Source organism: Macaca mulatta, chromosome 5 (genome assembly GCF_049350105.2).
Source record: "Macaca mulatta isolate MMU2019108-1 chromosome 5, T2T-MMU8v2.0, whole genome shotgun sequence".
Classification (NCBI taxonomy): domain Eukaryota; kingdom Metazoa; phylum Chordata; class Mammalia; order Primates; family Cercopithecidae; genus Macaca; species Macaca mulatta.
Genome location: NC_133410.1, coordinates 48341779 through 48354890, shown reverse-complemented (window position 1 = coordinate 48354890; position 13112 = coordinate 48341779). Strand labels below are relative to the sequence as shown.

At 39.0% G+C, this 13112-nt stretch overlaps 1 protein-coding gene across 6 annotated transcripts in view; it reads right to left on the bottom strand.

The window, feature by feature from the left end:
- The window catches only part of OCIAD1 (OCIA domain containing 1), a 29831-nt gene extending 16977 nt beyond the window's left edge, over positions 1 to 12854 (bottom strand). For 3 of the 6 annotated variants that reach the window (XM_078003395.1, XM_001103872.5, XM_015138358.3), the window contains exons 1-4: positions 12402 to 12854; positions 11216 to 11278; positions 10418 to 10498; positions 1541 to 1594 (exon numbers count right to left, since the gene is read on the bottom strand). In XM_078003395.1, coding sequence (XP_077859521.1) covers positions 1541 to 1594; positions 10418 to 10498; positions 11216 to 11273 — 193 coding nt within the window. In that variant the 5' untranslated portion in view covers positions 11274 to 11278; positions 12402 to 12854. The remainder of the gene's footprint in view (positions 1 to 1540; positions 1595 to 10417; positions 10499 to 11215; positions 11279 to 12401) is intronic. The other 3 variants (XM_015138359.3, XM_015138354.3, XM_015138357.3) reach the window with 1 other exon arrangement.
- Between the last annotated feature and the right edge of the window lie 258 nt (positions 12855 to 13112).

Here is a 13112-nt window from a genome sequence, read left to right as displayed (position 1 = left end):
GTTTTCACTCCTCCCTGAATGATTCTGTTTTTTCAGTTCAGTCCTGATTGCCTCTCCTAATAGTCATGCCTATTTGTCTTGATCATCAGGTCCCTCCTTCCTGGTATGTTCTTTCTTCTCTTTTAATCTAAATCCTGCCCATCCTTCAAAATTTACTTCTTTCAAGAAACTTTCCTTGATTACAACAGCCCTACAAAGATTTTTCTTCTTTGAACACCTACAACTCTTAGAGTCTCTACTATACAATTTAGTAGCGTATTAAGTATGTAATTAAATTTTCTATTTGCTTCAACGTATGTTCACATCTACTTGTTTCCTCCAGTGAACTACTAGCAGCTATTAAATTTCTTTTGTATAACCTTCTGCATACCTAGCTCCAATCATTATTAAAAGACACACTGGATTAAAACAGATAAAAGAAGCAGAACAATAATAAACACTGTAATTTCATCCCTGTGCCACTTTTTCCTACAAAGAAATGTAATTCAAGTGTTTTTTTCTCTCTCACAATACAGAACCAATCTCAGTCTATAAAACAGCTTAGTCTTAAGGACATATAAATGCATATATCTTGACTTGCTTCTATGTTTAAGATTTTTGTCATGGTACTATATTGTAATAAAGTTCTTCAGAAGTTCCTTAAACAAATTTTTACCCAAAAAAATCCTCTCATTTGCCTCCAAAACTACTTTTATCAACTAATTGTGTCAAAACTAAGTACCGTACATCATATCCTAATGTAAAAAGGCCATATATTCCAATCATTAAGTCACATTTTTGAAGTTGCCAGTTAATTAAAGCAATAGGCCTCTAGGTCATCCTAAGGTCACCATCCTTTTCCAGGACACCTTCCCATTACCAGATGGATAGTTCACGAAGTAAATGAAATAAGCAACTCTACTGCTTACTCCACTAAATTTTAAATGCAGGACTCAAGACATTTAATACTCAATCTAAACTCAATTCCACATGAATACACTGTACTATTTGAGCCAATAGACTTTAGGACAAGAAAGTCTCCTCGGTGGCTTGTTAAAAATAGATCACCTGCCAGACCCCTGAGATTCTAATTTTTTGAATAATGCTAACTCACCTCCACTCATCCCCACCAAGTGGTCAGACAAAGCTGGTTTAGAGAGCTACTGATCTTTAAATCATTATATAAGAATCACTTGGAGTTTGTTAAAACACAGACTCCTGGTCCCCATGAATGTGCATTCTAACAAGCTCCTAGGCGATAATGTTGCTATTGGCCCACCTAGACCAGATTTGCCCTGCTAATACTGGTGTTTAGTTACTTTATTGCTCTTGAAGGTTGTTAATGATGCTATTAGTGCAGGAGAAATTCTCAAGTCATGATATTTGAGCCAGTGGGTCCATAGAGACAAAATATTTAATATTGTAGAAATTCATCAATGAATTACTACATAGTGTTTAGTATGATACATTGTTACCTTTACTTTTTCTAAAGATCTGGAAAATACCACAAAACAAACATGGTATCCAAAACGCTAAATAAATTCAAATTTTAAATATTTACCTTTACTAATTAATCCTTGAGTAATCAACATACTTGTTGCAGCCAAAGGCACAGCTATAGGAGGAAAAAGACCTTGTTAACGTCAACAAAAGTAAAAGATTTTGTCTGAAGTTCATTAGATAAATGAGTATCAGTAAAACCATCTAGGAATTATACTGCAAAACTAAGATCTTTAAAAAAGACTTCCATTTTTAAAAGCTGTACTGCATACATAGTGGAAAAATTAAAGGAGCATTTTAAATTTAAGAAAACATCACAAAATATTAAACAATATAATTCATTAACCATCTAGGCTTAGGTTCCAAATAGCCAGCTGTTCATTAACAGCATCAATTAAGACAACATAGTAAAAATGACTAAAAATTACTTCTGAAGTTACAGAAGGGGAAAAAGTTAATGAGGGAGAGGTAAGAAACAAGTTACAAACAAGAACCACTACTGAATAATGACTAAATTTTGTGCATCATGCTAAGCGCCTTATGTGCATTATCTCATTTATTACACTTTTTATCATATTCTATAAGGTAGATAATGTTATTACCACCCTTTTAAAGATAAGGAAACTGAAGCTTAGAGATGTTAAGTAATTTGCTCAAGGCCAAACAACTAGTTGAATGGTTGGTCGCAGATTCTAATAAAATCTGTCTGATACCAGATCTCAAGCTTTTAAGCTCTGTATTACACTGTCTAAACCAAAATACAAAATATATTTGACCGTAATCATACGGTGGCTGGGGCAAAAATTAAAAAGCATATATTTTAAACACTAATGTTATTTCTTCTAAACTAGTGAACGCCTTAAACTATATGAAAATATTACATCTGTATATATGCCTAAAACCAAGAGTGAAAAATCCAAAACTCATAATCTTGAAGGGGATTATAACTTAAAAACAGCTATGAATCACTGTTCTGGACAACAGCACTGTCTAACAGAATTTTTTGTGATAATGAAAGTTGGTCTTTGAGTGACCAATCCTGTGATCAACTTGGTCTTGGTACTTGACTTATAAACAGTTCCCCCCATTGATATGTGTGTTGGCTCACTGTGCCCAAACTGTCTGAACAAATACAGTTCATGCCAAACACCTGCTTTCATTCTGGGAGTCTGGAATTTTGGTACCTGTTAGGCAGAGGGTGCATAAGTGACCAGACCCCAATAAAAACCATGGGCACTGAGTCCCTAATGAGTTCCCCTGGTAGATAAAACTTCACACATTGTTATGACTAGCTGTTGGAGAAATTTACACTTCCTGGGAAGTCTCTCCCTGGGGGGAGAACTCTTGGGACCTGGTTTCCGCTGGACTTCCCTCCATGCTCCCTTTCCTTTTATGATTTTGCTTTATATCCTTTCACTGTAAGTTATTTTAAAGTTAAATCACTACATGTGGCTACTGGCTGCCACACTGGAGGGTGCTGTTCCAGACCTGAGGTTGGCAAACACATTCTATGAAGAGCCAGATGGGAAATATTTTGGGTTTCGTGGGCCAATCTCTGTCCCAGTTACTCAACTGCCATTTTAAAGCAAAAGCACCCAGAGACAATCCAAAAACACATGAACATAGCTGTGTTCCAACAAAACTTTATTTTTAGATGCAAAAATACGAATTTCATGTAATTTTCACAGGTAATGAAATATTCTTCTCCTGTGATTTCTTAACCATTTTATCTTATTTTATTTTTTTAGACAGGGTCTCACTCTATCACCAGGGCTGGAATGCAGTGGTACAATCTCATCTCACTGCAGCCTCAACCTGCTGGCTCAGATGATCCTCCTGCTTCAGCCTCCCAAGTGGCTGGGACAACAGGTATGCACCACCATGCCCGGCTAATTTTTTGTCTTTTTTTTTTTTTTTTTGTAGAGATGAGGTTGTGCCATGTTGCCCAGGCTGGTCTCGATCTCCTGGGTTCAAGTAATCAGCCCACCTCGGCCTCCCAAAGTGCTGGGATTACAGGCTTGAGTCACTGCACCCAGCCTCTTAACCATTTAAAAATGTAAAAACAATTCTTAGCTCATGCATACAAAAACAGATTTGGTCCATGGTCTAGTTTGTTCAACTCTGGTCTAAACCATACATGGACAATTTAAGAACCAAAGTAATTAAGACATTTGAATTATTACACAGATTTCATGATTAAAATCCATCGCTTTGGAATAGGGCATTAACTTTGCCACCAGACACAAATTGCACAAACGCTAAGGTTTGAATTCATGCTATCCTACTTACTAACAGATTTTACCTTTGCTGGAAATACGGTTTCTTTAATGTTGGCTGGTTAGAATGCCTTCATGTATTATCATTTAAAGTTTTGCAAAGGACAAATCCCTTTTAATTATAGCACCAGTACAATTTGCAATCATTTTTCTCCAGCTTGACTCAAGGATTGCAACATGAAGCACTGAAGAATCATATAAGAATAAAAGGCAATGAGTTAGTTGTATCCATTATACAATGGATAATGCTTTCCCCATTTAATGCAGAGTAATTGTCTGTTCGAGGAAATTCTAGTACTAGTTCTGCCATTCACCACAATGTCTTTGCATAGCTTCTTCTCATGCTATAAGGGATAATGGAGTAAACCTAAGGTCTCATTCCAACTCAGGTATTCTACTTTATGTCACAGAAAAAGACGATGGTAAGACTGAAAGAGGCTTCAGAGATTATCTAGTCCTCATTCTAATCAGAGTACACTGACATCCAGAAAAGACACGTCATTTGCTCAAAGCAACACAGCTGGTTAGTTTGTGGTAATGCTGAGATCAGAACCCAAGTCTCCTGACTCCCCAGTCAGTGGCCTTTTCCACTACATTATGTAATTTCTGTTTTGTTAAATAATCTGTTTCTATAGGCAAATCAATAATACTGCTGACCAAAACCTAGTGCACGTTATTACCACAGTCCCGAACTATATTCAATATGTACAAGAATTCCTACAATTCTTTAAACTCTTCTCCCCTCACAGTAACAAAAAGCTACTCTATATTCCTAACTGTAGTCAATAAAAATTTTTATTTCATTAATCACAATAATACTGATAGCTATTTAATAAAGATAGCCAACACTTAATTAAATTGCATTAATCCCTATAATAATTTCATGAGCTAGGCAGTTATCCCCATTTTATAGATAAGGAAACTGTAGCACACAGACCTCAGGAACTTGCCCAAAATCTCACAGCTACTGTAAGTGGAGCTGGGATTTGAATCCAGCCAATCAGGCCCCAGAGTCCATACTCTTTTTTCTTTCTTTTATTTTTTTTGAGATGAAGTCTCGCTCTGTCACCCAGGCTAGAGTGCAATGTTACAATCTCGGTTCAGTGCAACCTCTGCCTCCCAAGTTCAAGCCATTCTCCTGCCTCAGCATCCCAAGAAGCTGCGACTACAGGCATGTGCCACCACACCTGGCTAATTTTTGTATTTTTAGTACAGACAGGGTTTCACCATGTTAGCCAGGCTGGTCTTGAACTCCTGACTTCAAGTGATCCGCCCACCTCGGCCTCTCAAAATGCTGAGATTACAGGTTTAAGCTACCATGCCCGGCCCATACTCTTATCACTCTTATACCGTATCATTTGAAAACTAATAGTACACATGTATGAAATATTATTCATAGACTCCAGCTGATACAAATAGGAAATGATACATCTTTTCAGTAATTCTGGCGGTTGAGAACTATTTTAACATGAATGTGCAATAAACTGACCTTATATGTACAGGGTCTTCCCTACCCGTGTGTTTGGGCACAGACATAGTGATTTTAGGTCAGTGCATAGGGTCATGATTTTAAGCACCTAGAAATAAGATGCCTTCATAGTTGTATTTCAGATTAATGGAACGTAGGTCAGTATAGAAACAAAGTTATCTTAAGGAAAGAGAACGGTCCCTAGATCAACAAGTCTAATTTTAAAACAGGATAAGTATATTTAACCGACCTAAAAAATGTATAAAAAATTACCTTAGTAAGTGCTTTTTTATAAATTTGTAAATGCTTTTACCACCTTTTTCTAATCAAGTCACGAGGTGATACTCTCCAAAGTAGGACAGATGCCATTATTTGTTTGCATAAATATGTCACATACAGCACAGACTATCTAATTCGAAAGTACAAATGTTAAAGTACAAAATTTCATAATGCATGATTATCATCCTTCTGATAATTACACATTGAACTTCCTATCATCTGGTTACAATGAAGCTTCTACATTTCAATGTTTGATGCTATAATATGCAACACCTTGGTTATCTAAGAGTCAAATGCTACCTATTAATACAGTAATTTTTTGGCTGCTGTAATTTCTCAGTAATGTAGATAAGGTATAAAATTAACAAGCTGTCTTCAGCCTGTCCTTATTATATGCTTTTTGTCTTTTTGTTTGTTTGTTTTTTGAGATGGAGTCTCACTCTGTCATCCAGGCTGGAGTGCAGTGGCACGATCTCGGCTCGCTGCAACCTCCGCCTCCCACGTTCAAGCAATTCTCCTGTCTCAGCTTCCCGAGTAGCTGGAATTAAAGGCACCTGCCACCATGCCCAGCTAACTTTTGTATTTTTAGTAGACACAGGGTTTCACCATGTAGGTCAGGCTAGTCTCGAACTCCTGACCTCAAGTGATCTGCCCGCCTCACCTTCCCAAAATGCTGGGATTACAGGTGTGAGCCACAGCACCTGGCCACTTTTCGTCTTTTCAATCTGTGATTTATCTGTTTTAATACACAGAAATTACTTAGCTTTGTACTATTCATATACCACATGTCCCACTATTAAGAGTCTGGTATACGTGAGCATTCTGACATTGTTCACTACCCTTTAATGTATTTTTGGCATAACCTCGTCACAGTTATTTAGAATATTAAACATGTGCAACAGTATACATTTATCAGCCAGAAATAAATCTGGCCACCTTAGCATCTATTTAACCATTAGCCCAACACTAAAATAATCCCAAACTCCCTCTATCGGACTTGTCTTTTTCTTAATCCTGTGTCATCAAGACTTGAAAATAGATCATTTTATCCTATCTACTCCATATAATCTTCAAAGATTTAAAAAAAACAAAACAAAACTGTTGCTACAGTATATAGCCACGTTCTCTAAGAAATTCTTCCCATTCTGGCCAGGCACAGTGGCTCATGCCTGTAATCCCAGAACTTTGGGAGGTCAAGGTGGGCAGATCACAAGGTCAGGAGTTCAAGACCAGCCTGGCCAACATGGTGAAACCCGGTCTCTACTAAAAATACAAAAACTTAGCTGGGCATGGTGGTGTGCGCCTATAATCCCAGCTACTTGGGAAGCTGAGGCAGAAGAATTGCTTGAACTCGGAAGGCAGAGGTTGCAGTGAGTCGAGATCACACCACTGCACTCCAGCCTGGGCAATAGAGTGAGACTCCTTCTCGGGAACAAAAAAAAAAAAGCTATTCCCATTCTATGAGCCATGAAAATTTTATAGAAGTCCTTAATGTATGATAACTATGCATCTAAAACAATTATTCTCAACTTGTTCCAATTATGCTTCCAGTTGAGAATAACTGTTTTAGATGCATAGTCATCATAAATTAAGATGGACACCATCACCTAATTCTTATTCAGGTTCTTTCTAGTTTGAAACATCTGCAAGTCTCTGAATATTGGAGGATAAAATGACAAAGATTCTATCAGAGCTCCTATATCTTCCTAACTGCTCTTGGTCTTTGTTGATTCTTTCATTATCACTTGTTCCCTTATCCATGACTATCCAAACTTTATCCTTTATTCTATCAATCCTAAGTATTAATCACATGGCAGAAACTATTATCAGTTTCACACTTTTATCTCTACACTTAATTTATAGGCGAATTCACCAACACAACTCCACAACAAACTAATTTTTCATGTATACTTTTGTTTCTATCTCTAGTTGCTTAGAAATCTTCCACAATCAAATGTTGCAGCATGAACTCAAAATGTCTGAACTAAACTCATCTTCAAACAAGAACTCCTTCTAACTGAACCTTTTATTCAGTAGTATCATCACTGAGTGTCCTAAGCTGGTTATCTTAAAGCTATTACCTCCCTCTTACCATTCCTTCATTCCCCCTTAGTCGAACTTTTAAAAAAATCCTGTTATTTGTCCTTTAAAAAAATCTTTCGTTGCCAGCTCATCTTTTCCAGTCCAAATGACACAATAATCAACTATATCTCATCGATGACTACATATATATGCCTAAGTTACTGCCAAAAGCTCAAAACAGATTTTACCTAGTACAACTTCTCACCCTTCTACCCATCTTGCACACTGTTAACTAACCTTCCTTAAAAAAACCTTACACATCATCCCCCTCTGCTCAAGAACCTAAACGATATAATGGATCAAATCTTTAACTCATTATTATGTTTTATGTTGTATCCTCAATGAAAGACCTCTGTTCCAATCAATTCAGACTCATGGCTCTAGTAGAGATAAAGTTATTGCAAACTCTGCCTTTGTTCACTACTCCTTTCATCCAAATGCTACTCTACCTTTCCTCTTCACTTCTCTACTATCAATTTTTTCATATTTTTTAAATTTTTTGAGGGGGGTTAGGGACAGGGTCTCACTATGTTGCCAAGGCTGGTCTCAAACTGCTGGTCTCAGGCGATCCTCCTGCCTCAGTCACCCAATGTGCTAGGGCCAGGTTCACTGGCTCATGCTTGAAATTCCACCTTAGGGAGAGGCCAAGGCAGGCAGATCGCTTGAGCTCAGGGGTTCAAGATCAGCCTGGGCAACATGGCAAAACCTAGTATCTACAAAAATAAAAAACAAAAGAAAACCAAGGTGCTGGGATTACAGCCACCATACCTGGCCTATAGTATTATTATAAAGTTGTTAAAGTATTGTTTGCTTAACAAATAAAGGTCTTTTTCCAACTCAGGTATGCTACCTTATGTTACAGAAAAACACAACTGAAAAACTGAAAGAGGCTTCAGTTTTTACCAAATTGAAATTTGGTAAAATTTTGAGAAAATTTTGAGTTTTAAAATGTGAAAAGTTATTCAAATTTTTCAATTTCAGTAAGTCAATTCTAATTAATTTATCTCTTTAAAAAGTCTTCTACAGTTACACACTTAATGTCTAAGTGTTTTACATATTAGTTTTGTCTCACCACATATAAAACTACTTCAGGGCTGGGCACTGTGGCTCACACCTGTAATCCCAGCACTTTCGGAGGCCAATGCGGGTGAATCAACTGAGGTCAGGAGTTCGAGATCAGCCTGGCCAACATGGTGAAACCCCATCTCTACTAAAAACACAAAAATTAGCCAGGTATGGTGGCGCACACCTGTTGTCCCAGGTACTCGGGACGCTGTGGTGGGATAATCACTTGAACCCAGGAGGATGTTGACATGAGCAGAGATCACACCACTGCACTTCAGCCTGGGAAAGAGAGTGAGACTCTGTCTCAAAAACAAAAACAAATAAAGAAAACTACTTCAGGACAAAGACTGTCTTTCATAAAACTTATCTTCCCAACAGGTACCTTGCACATTTTAAGCATACATATCAGGCTCACTGATGAAAACATACATCCTCCTTAATGGCTTAAGTTGACCTTTTTTTCTTTGAGACAGGGTCTGGCTCTGTCACCCAGGGTGGAATGCAGTGATGTAATCATAGCTCACTGCAGCAGCCTCTATCTACCCAGCTCAGGGGATCCTCCTGCCTTAGTCCCAGCCTCCCAAGTGGTTGCAACTACAGCTACCTACCACTACACCCAGCTAATTTCTTTCATTTTTGGTAGAGACAAGGCCTCTCTATGTTTCCCAGGCTGGTCTTGAACTCCTGGACTCAAGCAATCCTCCTGCCTTTGCCTCCCAAAGTGCTGCGATTATAGGCATGAGGCGCCGTGCCCAGCCAAGTTGCCTTTTTCAAAAAAAATCTGCTGGGTGCGGTGGCTCATGCCTATAATCCCAGCACTCTGGGAGGCCAAGGTGGATCACCTAAGGTCAGGAGTTCAAGACCAGCCTGGCCAACATGGTGAAATCCCACCTCTACTAAAAGTACAAAAATTTGCTGGGCGTGGCTGCACATGCCTGTAATCCCAGCTACTCGGAAGGCTGAGGAAGGAGAATCGCTTGAACCCAGGAGGCAGAAGTTGCAGTGAGCAGAGATCACACCATTGCACTCCAGCCTGGGCGAAAAGAACGAAGCTCCGCCTCAAAAAAACAAAAAACAACAATAAAAAAATTCATCCTCCTTTTTACCTGAAAGGACTACAGTTTCCAAGTAAAACAATACCAATTCTTTGTTCAATAGTGAGAGTATATTTTGGGTACTGCTTCCAACAATCTCTGTATTTAAAAAATAAAATCTTGATATACACAAAAATATATACGTTTTCCTAGTCAGAAATCAAGAGCTGGTAGTATAACAACATTTCACAATGATAAAATGGGAACTAACCTGTTATTACGTAATGGTTAAAAGCATTAAGAGTAAAATCTGTTTCAGACAGACCTGGTTTCAACTCCAAACATCGTAATTTATCACCGATGTAACACTAAGTGTTGCCATTTAACATCTCTAAACCTCAATTCCTTCACCTGTAAAGTGTGGGTAATAATAGTTATCAAGCTTATTGAGTTGTTTTTATATAATCCATGTACATACAGTAAATGCTAACTATTACTATTATCAACAAAATTACCTCATGGTTTTGTTAAACAAAAAATCTGGAAAGAATTACTTTAAAATGTGTGCAATTCCTTTATTTCCTTAATCAATCTCTTTTAATAACAACCACACTATGCAAAAAGTTTGCTAATTTGTTCTATACGGAGTTATTATAATTTCAGGTTCAAATTCAGGTCAAAATTTCAGGTACAAATTTTGGATCAAATTATATTAATTAGAAAATTGAACTCACATCTGAACCAGAAGCTTTCATCATTGCATTCTGCGAAGACTCTCCTTTCTTCCTCTGTTGGAATGTAATCAGGTCCTATGTCTTTTTACCAGAGAAAAATCAGGAAACATTAAATTATCCACAATAAAACTATGTCTGAAAAATTATCTTAGCCTAAATATTAACAAGAGGCACCCACTTTTTTTTAAACTCAAATAATAAAACAACTGGCTTATGCTCTTTTTTCTTTTTTGAGACAAAGTTTCACTCTTGTTGCCCAAGCTGGAGTGCAATGGCACGATCTCGGCTCACTGCAACCTCCACCTCCTGGGTTCAAGCAATTCTCCTGCCTCAGACTCCCGAGTGGCTGGGATTACAGGTACCCATCACCACACCAGGCTAATTTTTTGTATTTTAGTAGACACGGGGTTTCACCATGTTGGCCAGGCTAGTCTCGAACTCCTGACCTCAGGTGATTCACCCACCTTGGCCTCCCAAAGTGCTGGGATTACTATGAGCCACCAGGCCAGGCCACTTATACACTTTTAACAAACTTTGACTTCAAATAGAATTAATGCTACTATCTGCTAGTCAGGACTGGCTACCTAATGTGCTGGGTCCAGTGCAAAATAAAAATGTGGGACTCCTTGTCCAAATGATTACAAATTTCAAGATAACAAGACTAGAATATGAAACCAAGTATGGGGCACTGTCTGCACATGCCCATGAAGCCAGCCCACCTGCCACTGTTACTCAAGGCAGTGAAATTTCCTTTACATAGGAAGTGCTTCTAATTATAAATACTTAATAGATAGTTACGGGGAATTGGTCTTGGAACCTCTGCATTCGGCTCTCGAAAATCAGCCCTCCCATTCATTTTTCCTGTATCAGAAACATTACATATTAAGTATTAGAAACCATCACTAGATAGGTCAAAGTAAATCAAGACGTATGATATAGTAAAACTACTAGTCTATACAGCAACCAATCAACAAATATTTACTAAACACTACTATATCTTAAGTACTTCACATATAAATAGCTAGATGAAAAAATAACAGACTTACTGATTAATTTGGAACTCACTATTCAGGTTAAGTCCCTTAATTGAAAAAGCATAAGCGTTTTATAAGTTAATAATGTTTTTTACTATCTAGATATCAATAAAATAACAGACGTATCTTTTCCTCCTGAAAATGGGTTCTTTCACATAGTATGTTTTGGTTGTTTCTCAAATCTATGCCCAATGATTAGGATAATTCCCCAAAATAGAAGAGAAAAAAATTTCAAGTCATTTGTGAGCTTCCATATTAAAAAATGAAATAATAATGAGAAACATTCAACCTCTCCCACAAATGGGCACTCAAAAATTACGGAATAACAAGGATATCACATCCTTCTCTCTGTGATGTAAAACTAACAGCCAATTCTGTATCTCCAAATTTCCTTCCTCCCCAAGAATATTAAGAAAAAAATGCAAAAATTCCAAGAATATACATTTTTTTTATTTGGTTCGATTTTTAAAACTCATATATTGGGACTTAAATCAACAGATCAAGTAACTGCATTTTACAGAATGTTTACGTCGGATCATGATTACTCTCATTTTAAAAACAATTTGCATGGAAACAGGAATGGCATGCACAATGAGGATAGCAAGTGAGCTCTTCCATAATTCATTTAGTCAATAAGCCATGAGGGCCTACTACATGCCAATCCCTTAAAAAGAGAAAAGGAATAAAAAGGGTCAGCTGAATTCATGGATGGATGGAGCCTGCTGAATTAACTACTTTTACCCTACAATCGTATGAGAAAAAATGAAACCCTCTTATTTCCCATAACAGCATCCTTCCCAGAAACACCAGGAAGACTGTCAGGGCTGACAAGGCCCTTGAGACAATACCATTTTAAGTTCTCAACACAAAAGAAAGCTGGATTAAAGCCTAAGCGGCCTATAACCGCTGATTCCCGCACTCCATCCTCCACTACTGTGTCCGTCTCCCACCTGCTGTTACAGACTGAGCAACAACCCCACACGCATCCGTGACCACGAACTTCCCCGGCTCACACCCCCAGAAGCACTCCGTCGCTTCCTGCGGTCACGGGCACTCAGGAGGCCGAGACCCGAGCGATCTGTCCACCCTCACAGGCAGGAAAATGGCGGAAGGTGCGAAAGTCGTGGATGGCCGCGAAGGTGGTGAGGGGATACACGGAGAGCAACAACGGGGCTGTCTGGGGCACCTCACCTACCTTCCGACCACAGCAGCAGGCGATGGCAAGGCGAACCCAAGCGATCAGGGACAGAAGGCCCGGAGGGGGGACTCCAGAGGGGGCAAGGAGAGAGAAAAGTGCAAGGTACCGCGGGGAGGGGGAGGGGGCGGACAGCCGCAAGAAGTCACCCAGACAGGGGCTCAAAATGACCGCGACCCGGAGGCACAGTCTACTTACGGCAGGAAATGACGTCAGACCTCACTGCGGGGTCTAAGCGCTAGCAGCCAAGGTACAGACGCATGCGTATACTCGTCCCTCCGCCCTTCTCTTTCAGGCCGTGGCGCTCACGAGCCTTATTACGACTGCGCAGGCGACAGCGGTGGACCAAGAACCGCGCCCCGCCAGTTCCCTGGATGGCGGGGAAGGGCGTTGTGGGGAGGCTTCACTTTGGACTGTTGTGACGCACGTCTCTGGTCTTCTCCTGGCAGGCTGGCGGGGACGTTCT